At 40.8% G+C, this 21747-nt stretch overlaps 1 protein-coding gene across 5 annotated transcripts in view; it reads left to right on the forward strand.

Moving 5' to 3' along the window:
* PDE7B (phosphodiesterase 7B) overlaps positions 1 to 21747 on the forward strand; it is a 344516-nt gene that overhangs the window by 297708 nt on the left and 25061 nt on the right. For all 5 annotated transcript variants that reach the window (XM_043888459.1, XM_043888462.1, XM_043888461.1 and 2 more), the window contains 4 exons: positions 17 to 80; positions 3229 to 3324; positions 5883 to 5983; positions 7658 to 7789. In XM_043888459.1, coding sequence (XP_043744394.1) covers positions 17 to 80; positions 3229 to 3324; positions 5883 to 5983; positions 7658 to 7789 — 393 coding nt within the window. The remainder of the gene's footprint in view (positions 1 to 16; positions 81 to 3228; positions 3325 to 5882; positions 5984 to 7657; positions 7790 to 21747) is intronic.

Here is a 21747-nt window from a genome sequence, read left to right on the forward strand (position 1 = left end):
TTGTTTGCCTTTTCAGCACATGCTCTCCAAAGTGGGAATGTGGGACTTTGACATTTTCTTGTTTGATCGCTTGACAAACGGTAAGTCACCCAAAAGAATTTTCACTAAAGTACACACCGTAAAATGGGATTAATTTTGTGAAAAACAAAATTTATTTTTAAACACTGTTATTCTTTATTTCTTTCTTTTCCCACGTTCATAAATCTACAGCCATTCTAGAAGGACCAGGGCAAAGGGAAATTAGTTCAGATGAAGAATAAGGGTTGAATTTAGACTTCAGATCTTAATACAATTTCCTTCTGGTCTTGATGACTCCAAAGGCATTTAAAAAGCACAGATTAGATCTTTCCTTGTGTAATACTCCAGCCACATGCAAAAGGAGGTCATTTGTTCTTAGTTGATGAAAACTAGAAACATAAAAGCATATCTGATCAGTCCTGCCTCTTACTGGAGCCAATGGTTTTGCACTTTTATTGAGTGAGTGAGTCTGCCCCATTGCAGGTATTGTTCAGATATGCTTGGCATCATGAGAAGAAAATAATCGCTGAGGATAGAGTATAGAAACATAGATTGCAGCTGAAGGGAAAAGTGAAGTTCTTATTAACTCCACTTTTTAAATTCTTGTGCCTATAGAGGTTTCTCTTAAGAAAATAATAAGATCCTATTGTATTTTTAACTGCCCATTAAACAAATCTGATAATAGGGAATCAGTAAAAGACATCACATTTAATGCTGGCCATCATCTACCATGGCCTTCCCAGGTGGTACCAGTGGTAAAGAACCCACCTGCCAATGCAGGAGACGTAAGAGACAACGGTTTTATCCCTGGGTTGGGAAGATTCCCTGGAGGAGGGCATGGCAACCCACTCCAGTATGCCTGGAGAATCCCATTGTCAGAGGAGCCTGGTGTGTTACAGTCCATAGGGTTGCACAGAGTCAGACACGACTGAAGTGCCAGCACGCACACACTCATCATATACCAGGCTTGTGTTTTAAGTCATTACAGAAGGTTTTCTCACCATTCTATTCCTGACAAACAACACACAGTGGAGAGAGATACAGCCTCAGACCCTGAAACTGAACTCTGTGTGCATGCATGCTAAGTCTCTTCAGTCGTGTCTGACTCTTTGTGACCCTGTGGACTGTAACCCACCAGGCTCCTCTGTCCATGAGATTCTCCAGGCAAGAATACTGGCGTGGGTTGCCATTTCCTCCTCCAGGGGATCTTCCCCACCCAGGGATGGAACCCAAGTCTCTTTTGTCTCCTGCATTAGCAGGCGGATTATTTACCACTAGCGCCACCTGGAGAGCCTGAAAATGAGCTTTACACTGTGAAAGCTAGACCGTATAGGGATGTATCTCATAATCTTGTGTCTCTCTTTGCTCAAGTCAATTGAGAGATGGGGACCAGTACATGAAATTAACCATGAACAAAAGAATTAGTTCAATGGTCTTTATTAAAAAGAAAGTATAATCACAACTCACAAAAATATGAAATGAATATGCCAATGATTTTATTTAATTAAATTAATTACAGATTCAGTAAAATGCTACAGCTAGTTCAAAGGAAAATTCGAAGAGTCACACATATATAAGCAGTGAGAAATGCTGAAATGAATTTGTCCATAGCTGGGAAACTGGGAGGGGAAAATCAATTGTATTTCCCTCTAATTTCATTTTCATGTATACAGACAAGAATCGTCTGCAATGATATTGGTTATCTAAAATTTTGATTCTTGTGAAATAGCTCGAAGATAATGAAAGCTGTAAAAACACATAGAATCAGATACCCTGGACGAGTGTGCTTAAGCAATGCATAGTTTTACATTTGAGATACCAGTCCTTTTCTTAGTCCATTTCAGTCTTTCATAAACTCTTATAATGCTTTTAAAATTCAAAGTCCTTACTGTCTAGTGAACAATATTTCTTGAATGCTTAACAAGTTATTGTAGCTTCAGTTTTGCACCTCTGCTGACTTGAGTTACAAAGTATCTCATGGTCAAATCTCATCTTGAATGATTTTCCAAAGGAAGAGTAGGCAGTGTGGTGGCTTCAGTTCAGTTCAGTTCAGTCGCTCAGTCGTGTCCGACTCTTTGCGACCCCATGAACCGCAGCACGCCAGGCCTCTCTGTCCATCACCAACTCCCGGAGTTTACTCAAACTCATGTCCATTGAGTCGGTGATGCCATCCAGCCATCTCATCCTCTGTCGTCCCCTTCTCCTCCTGCCCCCAATCCCTCCCAGCATCAGGGTCTTTTCCAATGAGTCAACCTTTGCCTGAGGTGGCCAGAGTACTGCAGTTTCAGCTTCAGCATCAGTCCTTCCAATGAACACCCAGGACTGATCTCCTTTAGGATGGACTGGGTGGATCTCCTTGCAGTCCAAGGGACTCTCAAGAGTCTTCTCCAACACCACAGTTCAAAAGCATCAATTTTTCAGCACTCAGCTTTCTTCACAATCCAACTCTCACATCCATACATGACCACTGGAAAAACCATAGCCTTGACTAGACAGACCTTTGTTGGCAAAGTAATGTCTCTGCTTTTTAATATGCTGCCTAGGTTGGTCATAACTTTCCTTCCAAGGAGTAAGCGTCTTTTAATTTCATGGCTGCAATCACCATCTGCAGTGATTTTGGAGCCCAGAAAAAATAAAGTTTGACTTCCCTGGTGGCTCAGACAGTAAAGCGTCTGCCTACAATGCGGGAGACCCGGCTTCAATCCCTGGGTCGGAAGATATCCTAGAGAAGGGAATGGCAACCCACTCAAGTATTCTTGCCCCTCCCCCAAAAAAGGGGCTCAAAGAAATATGGTGGGTTAGATACCCCTATAAATGTAAGAATCATTTGGAAACAAGACACATTTTCAGTGACCATTAAACTGTGCATTTTTTAAAATACTCATACAAACACATACACACACACAGAGACCCACACATGCGTGTGTATCCCTGCTACTGCCATAGGCAGACTCCTTTTAACACTTAATGTTTTCATTGCCTGTGGTATTGCGGAAATGTCTGAGTTAATTTTTCTTGTGCAATAAGAGAAAACCTGGGACCAGATCATAATAATAATATCCTTTGTACTTGGATAATTTCAGATCTAAAGAGGAAAAGAAATGATCCTATCAGAGAACTTTGATTACAGAAATTTTGGATCCTATTGTCTGTCTTGATTTTTCTAATAGTAATGAAAATGAATTAAAGCAACTGACTATTTTCCTATAGGAAACAGCCTGGTGACACTGCTTTGCCACCTCTTCAACACCCATGGACTCATCCACCACTTCAAGTTAGACATGGTGACCTTACACAGGTTTTTAGGTAAGTCCTTTTTTCCACGTTTCTACTCCATTTCTCATGAATAATGGCAGTCTACAATGCTGTTTAATATAAAGTGGTAAGAACCATAGCATGGTAGATGAAGACCTCATATTGGTCTTAAATTATCCATCTTAACTTTAAAATATAGTTTATCTATCTAAATTATTGAAAAAATATTAGTTATGCTTAGGCTTAAAATATAAAGGCTATGTGAAGACAGGGACTTTGCTGGTGGTTCAACAGTAAAGAATCTGCCTGCAATGCCAGAGACACAGATTCAATCCCTGTGTCGGGAAGATCCCCTGGAGGAGGAGATGGCAATCCACTCCAGTATTCTTTCCTGGGAAATCCCATGAACAGAGGAGCCTGGCGGGCTTACAGTCCAAGGGGTCGCAAAAGAGTGGGACATGTCCTAGCAACTAAACAACCACAATGTAAAGACAACATCAAAAGCAGATAACTGTCAGAGAAGTTACTGATCTGTTCACATATTAACAAAACCCAAGCAAAGTACTCCTCAAATAATGCCACTCTGGACATGAGTTGTTGAAATATTCAATAGGCTTTTTTTTTTAATGAGAACTACTGTGTATCTAGCCCACATTGTAGATAGAGTGTTGTGGGTATGTTATTTCTAACAGTTTCAGTAACTCTGCAAGTTGGGTGTTATCAATATTTGGCCCACAGATAAGGAGACGTACAAAGAAGTTTTGTAACTTGCTCAAGGTCAACAAATTGTAATTGGCCGAGCCTCCATCCAAGCCCAGGTCTGTTGGATTTGAAAGCCCACCATCTTTCCACCCAACTGCACGGTCACTCTTCATCAAAAAGCAGTCCCGGCTCTCATTTGACGTTATGTATATGCTTATTTATCTTCCAGTGAATTACCCAGGGCAGGGTTTTTATGTTTTTATTTATTATTTATTTTGGCTGTGCTGGGTCTTTGTTGCCGCTCAGGCTTTGCTGAAGTTACAGGGCAAGGCCTTCTCTGGTTGCAGAGCATGGGCTCCAGGGCCCATAGGCTTCAGTAGTTGTTGCGCGTGGGCTCAGAAGTTGTGGCCCGCGGGCTCCGGAGCTCAGGGGCTCACCGGCCTCGCTCCTCTGCTGCATGTGGGATCTTCGCGGACCAGAGGGCGAACCCACATCTCCTGCACGGACAGCTGACTCTTTACCACTGAGCTGCCAAGGAAGCCCCATCCTTGGCAAAGGTTTAGTCACCAAATAACTATCCTCTGCCTCTTAGCATGTTCCTGACTTCTTTGACTTGCCACGTGGCAGCGCTTTGAATTTGAAAGCTGACTTGATACATCAAGAATGAAATAATGGCGATGGTGATAGCAGCAGCAGCAGCAGCAGCCAGGCTTATATGGTGTTTACACGTGCTGGGAACTCTTCTAAGAACTTGCATACATTAACCCGTTTCATCCTTACAGTATGCCTTTGAGATCAAAGCTATTATTATCCCCACTTTATAGAGGAGGAAATGAAGGAAACTTTCGGTTAAGTAACTTTCCCAATATACATAAGTAACAGAGCCAGGATTTACATATAATAGTAAGATAAACCTGCTGAGTAAAACGTTCATGTGGCACAACAGAAATATTGGAAAGCAGCCAGAGCAAGGCTCATTCCAGAAACGCAAATAACCTCAAGCTAATTGTGTTCAGAGAGATTGAGTGAAGTAATCCCCATGAATGGAGCCAAATAATTTCAATTTGTCTAAAGAGGGAGAATGCAGATACTGTGAGCCTGTGCGCACACCAGAGTGCGTGTGAAAAAGCCAGTCAGTGACAGAAATAACACCAGAATCTAGAGCCATAGTCATAGGCTGGGCTGAGAGAATATGGCCACACTCGAAAATCGGGACGTTCTATACCCACTGAATATATTGCATCTTAGGCATTGCCTTGGTTATTAGCTGAAGCAGGCAAGTGGTTTCTGTAAATTGCAAACAAAATTGCATTATGTCTCTGGTATCAAGAGCACTCTGGTCCTTAGATTGGAAGGGCATGAAAGATAATCATTTGATCTGAATAAGACAGAAATAAATCTAAGGATTCCTCAGTTGGATCAATGAATTTCCACCTGAAGAATCCCAAGGTTTGCTCTGGTCTGTATTTGTTATTTAAGTGATAAAGCCATCTTTGGATGACAGCAGGGCTTTTTAAAAGGAAGCCTCTTTTATGGCCTATTATTCATAAATGGCAGCAAACTTAATTAAACTATAATGTGAAATAAAGTTGTCCTTTTCCTGCATATTTATTTTTCCTATGAATGAGAGCCTTCATGAATGCCAAAAAGGGGTGATTTATGAAGGTGGTGAGGAATCCCAAGGGCCTCACAAATCCTTCTAGCCTGTCTTCCCTCCTCCCTCTCCCTCTTCTCCGCTAACAGCCCAGTAGAACTGCCAAGCTGGCACACCACGTTCATTTCTAAGGCATCCCCGTGCTGCGCATTTGGGAGTTGCCGCTATTTTTAAGCAAAAGAGACCTTCAATAAGTCTGAGCTCTGTGTCCTGTTTTGTTTTTAGCTGATTGAGTTATCTGTTTACCTCCTAGTCATGGTTCAAGAAGATTACCACAGCCAAAACCCGTATCACAATGCTGTTCATGCAGCTGACGTCACCCAGGCCATGCACTGCTACCTAAAGGAGCCAAGGGTAAGGCAAGTCTGCTGCCCCCCCAGCCTTCTGAAAATGCCATGTAAACCACCTGCAGGGCCCCAGATCGCCCGATGGAACAGAGCAACTGGGTTATGAGTCATTTATAGCATGAATATAAATTGCTTATATGAAGGGTTCATGGACTTCTCTGGCAATCCAGTGGTTAGGGTTCTTTTCTGCCTTCCAAAGCAGAGAGTTTAGGTTTGATCCCTGATCGGAGAACTAAGATTCCACATGCCTCAAGGCCAAAAAAAATCAAAACATAAAACAGAAGCAATATTGTAATAAATTCAATAAAGACTTTTAAAAAAAATGGTTGACATCGAAAAAAATCTTTTAAAGAAAAATTTTAAAAAGGTTTCAGTATCAGCTCTGAAATCATGAAAGAAAGTAAGTAAGAAAGAAAGTATAATAGTCATGAAAGAAAGTAAATTTTCAGAGGTTCCCTTCTATAATTTATATATTTTCAAGGCTGCATTAGGACAAAAACAACCCTCTCTATGACAATCTGCATCTTAGCTATCTTCAACAATCACTAAAGTTAGCTGCTTTTGCCTTGATACTATGCCACACATAGTACCAGCACTGAATTTTTCTAGGAAGAGTCTCCCAGCTCATGTTTTTTGATCAGCAAGTAGAATTAAAACTCCTCGAAACCCAAGTTCCACTTCCTACTGAGGCAACTAGACATCCCGATTCCAGCCCAAGAGAACCTGTGTCGATCAAAGACATCTTTAAAGTAAACCCAGATGCAATATATTAATCAAAAATTTTAAACATGATGATAATGCTTGTTACTCAAAACCTAAACATTTCTTAGCCATATAAAACCTAGCTGTGTCACATATAGGATGAGTTTTGTTAGGGTTTTTGGGAAATGACACCTCAGTCCAAGACTCTGTTTGGTTCAATCAGTTTTAACATCAACCACTAAATACACAGACATTCCCAAGACAAAACTAGGTATGCCTCATCCTTATAAAATATCCCAAATACCTTAAAGGTTTTTTTTTTATTTAATCCTTAAGTAATTTGAAAACTGTAATATATCACAGTTGTATATTTAAAGTTAGTACTAGATTCCCATTTTCCTGCTTGTTTCCTTAGCTAACCTAAAAAAAAAAAGAAAAAACAACAGATTCTCACACATTGCCTCACTCTATTACACATTGGAGAAATATGCAAATTTTGCAATTCAGTCCACTATTGATTTCATATTCAAAGAAGTGGCAGTGATATGTGGGATGAAATAGGAAAGTGATTTCTTTAATGTGCCCATTGCTTTGGCTTCAGCTTTTTCCTTCACTTACAGCTTTCCTGGGAGCGAGGCTGACCTTAGACTCTGCCTGTCCCCACCCACCATAGAGAGCAGTGTTGCCAACAGGCAGTGTTATTACAACAGCAAAACATGACAAGAGTAGCAGCAGGAAGGGAGGCCACCTGGAAGAGCTACGCAATTTGAGTTGCTGAGTTATTTTCCTCCCAGTTCTTTCTTCTTTCCTGAAATTTCATGGCGCTGTTACCTTACTGACAGCTTCAGAAGGTTAAGGTCTGAATGACAGGCCCAAACGATACTAATGCGATGATTCATTCCATGTGATTTAGCCAAAACAAAGGCTAGCCTATTTTGGGAAACACACCAATCAATCTCCCAACTCCGTTTTTTAACAGCTCGCCAGCTTCCTCACGCCTCTGGATATCATGCTTGGACTGCTGGCTGCAGCAGCCCACGATGTTGACCACCCAGGGGTGAACCAGCCGTTTCTGATCAAAACAAACCACCACCTCGCCAACCTGTATCAGGTAAGAAAGGCAACAAGATACATTATGGAGAACTGGTTTAGGCCCAGGACTGGAGCCTGAATCTCACACTTGGAAATAGCCTTCATTCAGGGTCAGCCTTAGTGATGACCACAGCCAAACAGCATGGATTTGAAATAGGTTCAGAATATCCCCCAGGGAAGATAAAATTAGTTTGCAAGGATATTCAAGGAATTAAGTTTGCTCCAAAGCAGGTTTGAAATTGTCCTAGGTCAAACAGGATTCCTGAGTCTACCTTCTCATGGTCTGAGACTGTCTGTCTCCATGGGAATCATCTAGTATATAATGGCCAGTTGAAGCCAGTCCTTGTAGAACTTCTATAAATTATACTTCCCAGGTGCAATTCTTATTCAGATTTATGTTACATCTCTAGGACCATTTGTTAATCACATTTTAATTTTTTTTTCTTGGAGTATGGTTGACTTACAATATTATATTAGTTTTAGGTATACAATATAGTGATTCAAAAATTTTATAGGCTATACTTCATTTATAGTTATTATAAAATATTAACTATATTCTGAACTTTTTTGGCTTCTGAGACAAAGGTATATTATCAAAGACAATAGGCATACTTTGTTGTTATAAAATATCTCAGCAGTGCTTGTAGTTTGGCCTGAAGAACTCTTATCTCTGATACTCCTTCAGACATTATAACCCTATATCATAAATGAATCATTCCCAGAATTTTCAACACAGTTTTTGGAAGACCTTTGGTTGTCATTAACAAAATCATTGCCTACAAGGGAGTCATTGATCTCAAATGTAGTAGATCTTTTGGGGGAAAAAAAAAAAGATCAGTGGAGGAAGAATTTCTGAAGGATTCCCAGAAAACAGATGTGTTATATAAGATGGTAGAGCTTGAGGATGCATTAATTTCCAATAAAGCACAGCTGGAACATGAAACAAAGCCTTTTCCCATTCACCTGATTAGCTTTTGGTCCATATAGGAAGTGGCACACCAAGGTTTATAATCCCCCTGGTACATACTTCAGCACTGGGCTCTCTTGGGCTGTCAGCCAGTACCTGAAGCTAGGGTAATGATGACCATAAAGAGGACAGGATGACAGAATTTAGAAAAACTTTTCATGATGTTCAGTTCAGTCGCTCAGTCACGTCCGACTCTTTGTGTTTCCATGAACCGCAGCACACCAGGCCTCCCTGTCCATCACCAACTGCCAGAGTCTACCCAAACCCATGTTGATTGAGTCAGTGATGCCACCCAACCATCTCATCTTCTGTCGTCCCCTTCTCCTCCTGCCCTCAATCTTTCCCAGCATCAGGGTCTTTTCCAATGAGTCAGCTCTTCACATCAGGTGGCCAAAGTATTGGAGTTTCAGCTTCATCATCAGTCCTTCCAATGAATATTCAGGACTGATTTTCTTTAGGATGGACTAGTTGGATCTCCTTGCAATCCAAGACACTCTCAAGAGTCTTCTCCAACATCATAGTTCAAAAGCATCAGTCCTTTGGCGCTCAGCTTTCTTTATAGTCCAACTCTCACATCCATACATGACCACTGGAAAAACCATAGCCTTGACTAGACGGACCTTTGTTGGCAAAGTAATGTCTCTGCTTTTTAATATGCTATTTAGGTTGGTCATAACTTTCCTTCCAAGGAGTAAGTGTCTTTTAATTTCATGGCTGCAATCACCATCAGTAGTGATTTTGGAGCCCCCAAAAATAAAGTCAGCCACTGTTTCCACTGTTTCCCCATCTATTTGCCATGAAGTGATGGGACCAGATGCCATGATCTTAGTTTTGTGAATGTTGAGCTTGAAGCCAACTTTTTCACTCTCCTCTTTCACTTTCATCAAGAGGCTCTTTAGTTCTTCTTCACTTTCTGCCATAAGGGTGGTGTCATCTGCATATCTGAGGTTACTGATATTTCTCCCGGCAATCTTGATTCCAGCTTGTGCTTCCTCTAGCCCAGTGTTTCTCATGATATACTCTGCACATAAGTTAAATAAGCAGGGTGACAATATACAGCCTTGACGTACTCCTTTTCCTATTTGGAACCAGTCTGTTGTTCCATGTCCAGTTCTAAAAACTAAACAAAGAAAATAAAAATTAGAACTAAACTTACTAAACTATCTCAGAAGCCAAATCTATTGCTTGGGGAAAGCATAAAAATATGACCAGGGGAAAAAATGAATGACTGAAATGAAAGCTCCCAAATAGATTTTCTCTTCTTGTTGTGTTTTAAATCTGATTTTTCAAATGTCTTTAAAGAATATAAAGTAACAGAACTGACTGCTTGAACCCATATAATGTAAAGTGAAAGTCACTCAGTCATGTCCAACTCTTTGCAACCCCATGGACTGTAGTCCATGGAATTCTCCAGGCCAGAATACTGGAATGGGTAGCCCGTCCCTTCTCCATGGAATCTTCCCAGCCCAGGGATCGAACCCAGGTCTTCTGCATTGCAGGCAGATTCCGTATAATGTAAATGCCTCCCTAATTTTAATTTCTCAACGTCAAATAAATCACATCAATGGTGTTAAGAGAGTATCTACTCTACTGCCTGATTTGTACATAAAAATAAGGGTCATAAAACTGTGCTTTGACATGTATAATAGTATATATAAAACATGTAGTGAATGAATGTTTAGACAGAAAGTCAGAAAGAAATATGCCAGATGTTAAACATGCAAAAAAATAGGGAAGTAAAAGTAGAATTTCATGAATTAACTACTCACTGCTAATGAACAAAAATTGATTCTCAAAAGAAAGATATTGCAATCTATCTTATTCAGATACTAAAAATGGTCTCAAAAAATGGATTCCTTACTCAAACTTTTAAAGTGTAATTTTTAATAATATTTCATCTCTTTGTTAAATATAAGCATTCCAATATAACCAAATTCTGCAACCTTTTCAGCAGAGCATACATGTATATTTTGAACTAGCAACTATTTAGTACATGCATCAGATGATATATTAATATCTAGGAGTACAAAGATAAATAAAATATAATCCCTGCCCTTGGACATTGGTGCAAACTCAGATGCTCAAAATGTGCAACATCCAAGAAAACTTAATCCCAGTTTGAAAAATATTAGAAGAGTTAGCCAAAGATATACATATATACCTCTGTATACTTACATAGAAACAACTTTTTTTAAAGCCTCTGAAGAATAAATACCCATGCTGTTCTTTGTATACAAAGATGTTGCAACAATAAAAAGAGCTTTTTTTTTTTTTTTCTAGCAGTGAATTTATGCATCTCAACTGTCTGGCCTGATCCTCAATAGGAAAGAGAAGGATCTTTGGGCTAATGACTAGATAGAAATTGGCATAGAAGACTAAAAACCACATTCAAGATATTAACTTCATCAGTCCCCCTGCTCAAACAGTCTTGGACTCTCTTGAAGGCCAGAGATCCATGTCTTTAATTTAGGAACAGTGTTGAAAACAAAACAGTATCACTTAATGTCATAAAGATACTTCTAATATCCTAGAGCTGTCTAGTATAAAAGTATAAAACTTTTATCAGCCAAATTGGGACTTTACATATTAAAAGTAAAAATTATTACGAGGACCTGAGAATAATATGAGATCTTAATTTTGTCCAAAAAAATATGATGGCTTTTACATTTGGCTATTTACCATTGCTTATCAAACACCATTTCTTATTGACAATATGAAGAAACTCCTAAAAGAGAAAGAAAATTCCTTTTAAAATTCAGTTCTGGGACTTCCTTGGTGCTACAGTGGTTAAGACTCCATCCTGCCAATGCAGGGAGTGTAGGTACAACCCCTGGTCAGGGAACTAAGATCCCACATGCTGTGCCGCACAGCCAAAAAAAAATTTTTTTTAATTCAGTTCAATGAATTATATCTTGTTGTGTCTTGAATCTTTATTCAACACTTACTATGATTCAGAAAGTGAAGTCCCTCAGTCGTGTCTGACTCTTTGCGACCCATTGGACTGTACTACCAGGCTCCTCTGTCCCTGGGATTCTTCAGGCAAGAAGACCGGAGCGGGTTGCCATTTCCTTCTGCAGCAGATCTTCCCCACCCAGGGATCAAACCCCCTTCTCTAGCGTTGCAGGCAGATGCTTACCCTATGAGCCACCAGGGAAGCCCTGCAAGAGTCAGACTATGATTCAAACACTGGCTAAATGACTTTATCTATTATATTATTTAATCTTCACAGTAGCCCAGTTAGGTAGGTACTATCATCACACCTATTTTCCAGAAAAAAGAAAATTGCTATTAAATTTAAGTGAGCTTCCCTGGTGGCTCAGATGGTAAAGAGTTTGCCTGCAAAGCAGGAGGCCGGGGTTCGATCCATGGGTAGGGAAGATCCCCTGGCGAAGAGAACGGCTACCCACTCCAGTATTCTTGCACAGAGAATCCCATGGACAGAGGAACCTGGCAGGCTACAGTTCATAGGGTTGCAAAGAGTCGGACACGACTGAGTAACACTTCCTTATAATAAACAGCTGATTAATGGCAGAGCTGGAATTAGAACTCACGGCTACTATCTCCAGAGCCAAAATGCCTAAGTCCTGTACATACCACCTCTAAAATTCATGTTAATCACCAACAATACGCAGGAAACTAAGAACTCTCCTGCAGGGCCTCCACCAGGAGACAAGTAGCTTAAAGTGGGAGAGCCTTTGCTAAGTACTCTGTAGTAGCTGGCTACAACCCAAACGTGATGGGAAGACAGAGGCGAAAGACAAACTGACTCTGCAGATGGTTTCTGGAAATAAAAAATTAAAAGAAAAAACCCTTCATGGCAGAAGAGTGATATAAATGTGGTCTTGGAGTGTGAGTAACATTTTGAGCAGCAGGGCAGAGAGTGTAGCACAAGCACAAGCCGGTGTACTTCGGGGATGTCAACCCGCGATCCAGAGGAACTGCAAATGGACTGTCTCCATGGCCTTGAGCTGAGCATAGCCCTGGCATGAATGGCCTTACCCTCAGCTCAATGACTTGGGCATATTATGATGAAATGTATATTCTCTCTTTGATAGACCCTGTAGATTAGTTGTATGGAACATGACCTGGGTCAGAAAGTCTTCCCTCTGCATTAAGTTGTCAATGAGGAACTGGCTTAACTCTTTCGGTTTTCAATTTCAAGGGGAAAAAAAAATCATGTTATGTAAAATATCAACCCAACAAGACCATTAAAAACACATGATATTTAAAAATCTTTGGAAATATAGCCTTTTAGTCTACCATGGCCTGTTGGTTGAGACATAAATGAGACTTCAGGAAACTATATGCAGATTTTCAGGTGATGTACCTATATGCATTTTTCTAGGGAGGGGATCCATAACTTATATTCATGTTTTAAAATGAGTTATAGATTCAGAAATTATTAAGAACTGTGATAATGAGTGAAATATATATATATATATACACACATACACACACTATATATATATACACACATAAACACATATATATTACATAATGGGTGAATGCTTGCAATAATATCATGTGTAAGTGTCTGACTCTTCGAGACCCAACAGACTGTAGCCTGCCAGGCTCCTTTGTCCATGGGATTCTCCAGGCAAGAATACTGGAGTGGGTTGCCATGCCCTCCTCCAGGGCATCTTCCCAACCAGGGATCAAACCCGTCTCTTACATCTTCTGCATTGGCAGTCAGGTTCTTTACCACTAGCGCCACCTGGGAAGCCCAGTATATATACATATATATATATATATAAACAAAAACTGTACATGCAGACACATTTACTCAACAAATATAACCAAGAAGCTATGCCAGGAATATGTGGCTTTGAGAACGCCCTGTGCGTGACTGTGTACAATCCAGAATTACTACAAATGAGATAAAATGGAAGAGGGCTTCCTCTCCCTCCTTTTGTTGGCTGTGCTCGTTTAGTTCTAATAAATAAGAAGATCATTGCCTAAGGCCCAGCCTGTGCTTCTGCCCTGAGATAAAGAGAGTCAGGGCGGCTGGAGTGAAGGCCAGGTCAGGGGACTCTCTCCCATTGTCCTCTGTCTGGGTCAGACTCACTGGCTGAACTGCCAACCCAAGTTCAACATGAAGACCATAAAGGCGTTTCCACCTGGCACCTCTCTCATCAGACTGGAAGCAGTCCAGGTGTCTGTGGTGAACTCAGAGGGTGCCTAAGAGCGTGTGAGAGATACAGTTGAGAATTATTTTCCCTGTCCCTCCACCCGCCAATCTTCCAAAATGTGGGTTCAGCAGTTTTTCAAAATAAACATTAAATCAGATATGATATTGCCTATTACAATTATAAAAGGGATTGCTTTCAGTTCAACTCAAAATCTAGAATATGATACCGATTAACTTATTTACAAAGCAGAAACAGACTCACAGACATAGAAAACAAGCTTATGGTTACCAAAGGGGAAGGCGAGGATAAATTAGGAGTTTGGGGTCATCTGATACAAACCACTATGTATAAAATAGATAAGCAGTGAGGATGTATTGTATAGCACAGGGAACTATATTCAGTATCTCATAATAAAACATATAAAAATTTTAATTGCTTTTGATAGAGTCCAACTTCATATTAACTATTGACAGAGCAACCCAATGAATAAAATAATTGTTCCATGAAGCATCATATTTATTGCATTCCTTACTTGTCTTGCAGAGGTTTATAGTCATTTTTCTTAGTCATTTATCATAAGCACTTAGAAGAGGCCAGCATTTTGAACCACTTTTTATTCTTAACGACTCTGAACTGTAAATATGAAGTTGGCAGAGCCAGGAGACATGTTCCTCCCACATGGTCCTATGACCACTACTCTAACAAGCAACTGCAAGGATTATATGTAACCCCATAATTTTTGCAGCATGAAAGATGTTTGGGGCAAGTAGAGTGAAAATTGTAAAAAGGAGGTTCAAATTTGATTTTCTGTTTCCTAAATTTTCTGCTGTTCATCATGAGGCAGCTGTTGTGTGGCACCTCCATGGCCCTGATCCGAATGAACCCAGACCTGCCCCATGGACAGCAGTTCAATGTCCATCCAGGCTCCTTGCCCTCAGAGCAGTATCTTTGGCAGATGCAGATCAAACAAGAGAAAGACCTCTTCCAGCAGGCCGTAAACATGGCAGTGCTGTAGTTTCTTCAAGGGCCAAGGTCTTGTTCAGGACTCAAGGAGTTTCTGTTCCCCTGAGACCTCCTGAGCTGGGGCTCTGGCAGCGTCACCAAGGAGACCACTGGGCTTGTTAGGGAGGAACTCAGTGACTTCATTATCTTCTGGAGTCTTGCTTCCCGGTTTCATGAGCAATTAAAAATGAAAACACAGACTATGTTCCTGTTGTTGTTTTTCTTCCTGCCTCCACTGGTTGAAAAGGTATAATTAAGTCTGAGTCTTGTTGTACACCAGACTCAGTTTATCAACATCAGTCTAAGTATTTTAATCAAAGAAAGTGTCCAGTAAGTAGGAGGAAAAAACAACAGCCGTTTAAAGCTGTTTTGTATGATAGCAAATCTGCTCTGCCAGATTCTCTTTGACAAATAGACTCTTGATTTAATTTGAAAACCTGTGTTGGTGGTTTATTAAATGCCAGATGTGTTGTTATTCCGGAACAAAGGGATTGTTTTGTTCTTAGGGTGGATAATACTTGATTATTCAGATAAAAGGGGAAATAAAGGTTTTGTAGTTGGGGTTTGAAGGGTTTTATTTTGTTCAAAATAAATTCTGATAGGTTTTGTTGCCACAAAGGTGGATGTTTACTCTTTCAACTTTACAATGAAGATTATTCTTAAGACTACAAGTATGAAGAGTTTGTGATACCAGAACACATTGTCATTGGGATGATGTGAAATTGTTGAGCTGATGCTTCTGGAAGTAGACAGATGATGTACCTACTGGGGGAATCCCAAAACAGGACTGGGATTCAAATGGCTATTAAAGTGGTATCATCTCATCCTATGTTCACGTCTCCATGAGCATTTCTAATGACTTTCTTCTTTTTTCAATCCATCTTTTGCTGATACTGGTCTTTGAGCTGCTGTGAAAGTCGGTGAGCCTATAAGAGCAGAATCACCACCCGTTTGTTAAGACAAAGATACCTCCCTATGAAACACCAGTACCTCTCAGCCTGCTCACCCCCAATCCTCCCCAAGTGCAAGGCACCAAAATCTTTCATCCTCTCATCTACGCTCAGCCTTGCCTGGCTCCAACCCTTCCTCCACTGTACGGTCAAAATGAGTTCCCGAAACTCAACTGTGACACTTAGACGCCTGCTTAAAATCCCACTGCCCTCAGGATGAAGTCCAAACGTCTTAACCCAGTCCACAAGCCTCATTACGATCTGACCCTCACCACACTTCCTAGCTCCACTTCCCACCATGCCTCTCCCGGGCTCTATGCATCATCCAGTCTGAACTACTCTCAGAATCCCTGAGCCAACGTGTGTGCCAGGCAATGGCAATACAGAAGATGAACAAAACAAATAAACATGCCTGCTTTCTACTAGGGGAATCGGAAAAATAAGTAAAATACATGGTATATTAGAATGTGATCGTTTCTAAAGATTAAAAAATAGAAGGACTTCCCTGGGAGACTCCAGCTCCCAGTGCAGTGGGAGTGGATTCAGCCCCTAGTTGAGTTCAGTTCACATGCTGCATGGTCCAGAAAAAAAATTTTTTAATAAAAAAAAATAAAACAGGGAAGGAAGATCTAAAGTGTCCCCCTTACTCCAGGTCTTCACACACATGCTTCTCCTGGCTGTTTTAATGAAATGCACTCCCTCCATATTGCCTGCATTTCCTGACTCCTCTTTAACTCACTCAGCATTTTTTTTTTTTAACTCACTCACCTTTTTGATCTCAACTTGGACATATCTTCCTCCTGAAAGCCTTCTCTTTCTTTAAACATCCATCTTCCAGGCCCCTCCTATATGATTTCACAGTCCTGTCTCACTTCCTCTGTTATGATGTTTATCTCTGGAAACAGCCATGTCCTGATTCAACCTCCATATAACACCCCTCCCCTAGTCTGAAAGTTTCTAGCCACCTACCTTTTCCACTGCTGTATGCTCAGCGCTTGGCACAGTCCTCATGGTCCGTGCATATTTGTTGGGTGGTGGGAGGTTTGCTGAAAGAGTAAGTGGTTGGATACACAGACTGGACCCATGCAGCAAGAAAGGCAGAACCTGAGTAGCCTTGAGAAATCAGGAATATAGACAGTAGTGAGTACACACAGGGACCCAGAGTGAAAATCTGACAGAGTCAGCAGCACACAGACCAGAAGGCATCTACCCACACTGTCCACTCAGTAGTCACTTGTGCTGATTACTACTGTGGGATTACCCACTGCGGGATTACCCACTGCGGGATTACCCACTGTGGGATTACCCACTGCGGGATTACCCACTGTGGGATTACCTACTGCGGGATTACCTACTACGGGATTACCCACTGCGATTGCCTACTGTGGGATTACCCACTGCGGGATTACCCACTGCGGGATTACCCACTGTGGGATTACCCACTGCGGGATTACCCACTGTGGGATTACCCACTGCGGGATTACCTACTGCGGGATTACATACTGCGAGATTACCTACTGCGGGATTACCTACTGTGGGATTACTTACTGCGGGATTACCTACTGTGGGATTACCTACTGTGGGATTACCCACTGCATTCTTACTTCCCTACATCGAGTGTACCATGAAGACTGAGAAACATTATGAAAAATTCTTTATGATGATATATTCATATTTGTTTATCTTGCAATTGACAGATGCTGCCTCTTATAGATGGTTCCTAGGTGGTGCTAGTGGTAAAAAACCTGCCTGCCAGTGCAGGTAAAGGCAGGTTTGATTCCTGGGTTGGGACGATCTCCTGGAGGAGGGCATGGCAACCCACTCCAGCATCCTTGCCTGGAGGATTCCCATGAACAGAGGAGCCTGGCAGGCTGCAGTCTATAGGGTCACACAGAATCAAACACAACTAAAGCGACTGAGCATGCACTCATCTACTCTGTATTCTTCCTGGAGTCATTTACCTGATCCTGGTCATCTGTGAGTAAACAGTGGAAGAACCATTGCTATAGTAACTTTTAAATCTCTTTGGCTTTTACCTAAGTCTAAGGATTTCACAACAGAAAATTCCAAGTCTGGCTTTTATCAGACCAAAAAATTAACAGGACTCTGTCACTTTTACAGTTACTTAAACTTTTGCAGCTAGGGAACTTTGGGGTTTTGGAAGTTAATTACTCCGTATCCACTCAACAAATATTTACTTATATAAATGGCACTGTGCCACATACTGGGGCACAAAGATGAATAAGATATGCTCCTCGTTCTCAATGGCAATCATGTATGGCAGCAGCTTCAAACCAGGCTTGTGTGCCCCTGGGGATACACGAAGACTTTCCAAACGGTGCCCAGGCATGAATAGTGCTCACAGAACTCATTTTCAGCTCCTTAAACTGGGCTGCCTGGAATATGCTCACAGGACAGTCCAGCCAGTTCTGCTTTCCCCTCCTCTTTCATGATTACCCTGTTTCCACTGTTCAAAACAAAGGCATTTCTTTTATCCATTCTGCATATTGCATCTTGCTCCAGTTGTGCTGATATTGTATATTGCCCTTGTGTGAAAAAATACCAAAGAAACAACCAAAAATATTAAAGGAAATCTCCCATAACTGAGGGACTATAATGTTCCCAGCTGTCTCATGAATGGAGGCATTGTCAAAAATTTTTATTCTCAAGCATAATTTTTCCACATTTGAAATATATGTATTTTGATCAGTTAGCTACTAATAATAATCACATTGTAAACTCCAGCTGGAAAAACATTTACTACTTAGAGCCTGATATTAAGAAAATTTGTTCAATTAAAACTTCAGTTTATAAACTTATTTTTGTTGCAGAGAGATATGATAGGGTGATGATCAAAGAATTTCACACATGAAAATATATTGCATTAAAATAAAATTCTATGGGGAAATAGGATAATAAGTTCTAGAGGGAAAAGAATTAATTTCTTATTTTTGACTTAAATAATAAATTATTCATGTGTTTTCTTAAATAGGTGATAAACGGGCACTAAATGCCATTGGTATTTAGATTCCCTTGCATACATTTGGGGCTTCCCTGGTGGCTCAGATGGTAAAGAATATGCCTGCAATGCGGGAGACCCTGGTTTGATCCCTGGGTCAGGAAGATCCCCTAGAGAAGGAAATGGCAACCCATTCCAGTATTCTTGCCTGGGAAATCCCATGGACAAAGGAGTCTGGCAGGCTACAGTCCATGAGGTCACAAAGAGTTGGACATGACTGAGTGATACATTTAATACATAAAAGAATGATATAATGGTTTCATATTAAAATATCAATATCCACAAATAGGACATTGCATATTTTGTTACCATAGAAATTTGTGATTTTAAATATCAATTTAAAAAAATATAGGGAGAGTATATTTTTCAAAACTCAAATTTTAAGTGTAAACAAACAAGAACATGTGAAAATTACTCATATGTAGGAGCAAGACTGGGCTTCCCCAGTGGTTCAGCGGTAAAGGATCCGCCTGCAGTCCAGGAGCCACAGGAGCAGCAGATTCAATCCCTGGGTGGGGAAGATCCCCTGGAGGAGGCATGGCAACCCACTCCAGTATTCTTGCCTGGAGAATCCCATGGACAGAGGAGCCTGGCGGGCTACAGTCCACGGTGTTGCAAAGACTCGGGCATGATAAAGCAACTTCGCACATCCACACATAGGAGCAAGGCCCATGAACAAAGTTGTTATAAGGTGTTTTGGATATTCCAATAGAAGCTTGGGTTGGGAATGAGGAGCTAGAAGAGGGACCTGTCAGTTCTGTTTGGAGAACCAGGTAAGTCTTTCCTAGCAGATGGCAGCAATTGATCTCAGAAATAAGAAGTCTGTGTGTGTGTTTTGGTGTGTGTCTGTGTATGTGGGCATATGCATACACACATTCATTTCTGACTTTACTAAGGTCATTTTGCTCACTCTTTTTTAGAATTATAAAATCCTTTATTAAAATTCTTGTGCAAATATCCAGCATTATTCTAGATCAAGATATTGAGGAAACCTTTTCATCAACTCTTTGGGGATGATGTGGGTGATAATAAAGTAATTTTAAATAACAAGGTATGTTAGTGACGTCTTAAACAAGGGTAGATGTTTATTTCTATCCTTCATAAAAGAGGCTTGGAGGTTGACCATCCAGGGCAGTCATGGTGGCATCACAAAATTAAGAATGAAGGACCCAAGATCCTTTTAGTCTTCAGTCTTCTATCACTAGGGTGTGACATTTGTCCTCATTGCCCAAGATAGCTGCTGACCTCTAGCCATTCCTGCCACATTACAAACAGTGAGAAAAAAGAAAGGGATAAAGCAAAAGAAGCTTCTCCCAGTGGAAACTGTTCCCTTTAAAACAACTTTCTTGAATATCACACAGTATTTCTGTTTACATTTAATGGATCAGAATTTAGCCAAATGATCCCACCTAATTGTAAAGCAGTTGGAAATTGTTCTCTTTATTCTGGACAACCGTGAGACTCCTCTTAACCTGCTCCCCTTGCAGCTTCCCCATCTCAGGTAATGGCAACACCATCCTTCCAGTTGTTCAGGCCAGAAACACTGAGTCCTCCTCACAAGTACAGAAATCAACCACTCTCCCCACTTCCACCTTCCTTGTGCAAGCCTCTACCAGCTTTTGCCTGGATAACCCTCGCTCCCTACCACACACACCTCTTTCTATTCTTATCCCCTACCAGAGTCTATTTTCAACATAGCAACCAAAGTGATCTTATTTAAAGTAAGTCATATAATTTCATTCCTCCCAAACTCCTGCACTGGATCCATGTTTCTCTCAGAGTGAAAATCAGAACCTTACAATGGCCCAAAGGCCACATGTGATCTGGTCTCTCATTGTGTCTCCAACTCCTAGGCCTGATGTGTCCCCTCCCTCACTGCACATGGACCTCACAGCTGTGTGCTCCCTCTTTGGGGCCTTTCCTTTAATTGTTTTCTCCAGAAAGTGTCTTCATCAGCATGGCTAGCTCTCTCCTGCCTCCAAGTCTTTGCTCTAATCTCATCTCTCACCACTTTCCCTTCCCCACCCCACCCCCAAGACTCAAATTCCCACTATTCTGCTCTACTTTCCCCTCTTTCCTTACATTTACTATCTTCTGGATGCCATACTTTTCCCCAAACATTTATTACGTTTACTGTTTATTATCTATCTCTCCCCACCCCTGCCACCTCTAGCTCTTTGCCTCTTCTCTTCACTGGTCTATTCTAAGCACATATTACAGTGCTAGGAACATAATGAGTGTTCAGTATACTTGTGCAATGAAATCAAGGAATTTGTTCGCTTATTTATTTAGCAAATTAATAGAAAGTACTTTCTTGGTGCACGGCATAGAGTTGAGTGGATACGGCAAGAACAAGACAGGCTTCCTGCTGACATGTAGTTCGTAATCCAGTAAGAACAAGAAGTCCATACACAGCCATCACACACATCAGTGGGACCTAGTCTAGCTGGCCTCTGGACGTGAGGAATGCTCAGAGAAAGAGCTATAAGACTCAGAGGAGGGCCAGGTTCTTCTCTAGCTGGATGATTCCAGGTGGCTTTGTGGATCGAGCATTTGAGTTGAACTTTAGAAGACAGGTTTTAGTTTGATTAGGAAACACAGAGGAAAAGGAATTTGAGGAAAATAAACTACCTTGAAAGGCATGAAAGCGGCAAAAGGAAAGGACATTTTCATATATTAATAATTTAATAATTTTCTCAATAATAAGTTATAGTTTTATTACTATGGTATAATTTATTTGAACGATAAGACCTCTGTAGGAAAGAAGAGGTAATGGTATTTGATTATCTCAAACATACAGGAACAAAATGATAGTTGGGACAATTTTTAGAAAGCATTGAATGCTGAACTAAGGAGTTAAGCCTAACTTGTCCAGTAGGGAACCGTTGTAGGGTTTGGAGCAGGGCATTG

Source organism: Cervus elaphus, chromosome 26 (genome assembly GCF_910594005.1).
Source record: "Cervus elaphus chromosome 26, mCerEla1.1, whole genome shotgun sequence".
Lineage (NCBI taxonomy): Eukaryota > Metazoa > Chordata > Mammalia > Artiodactyla > Cervidae > Cervus > Cervus elaphus.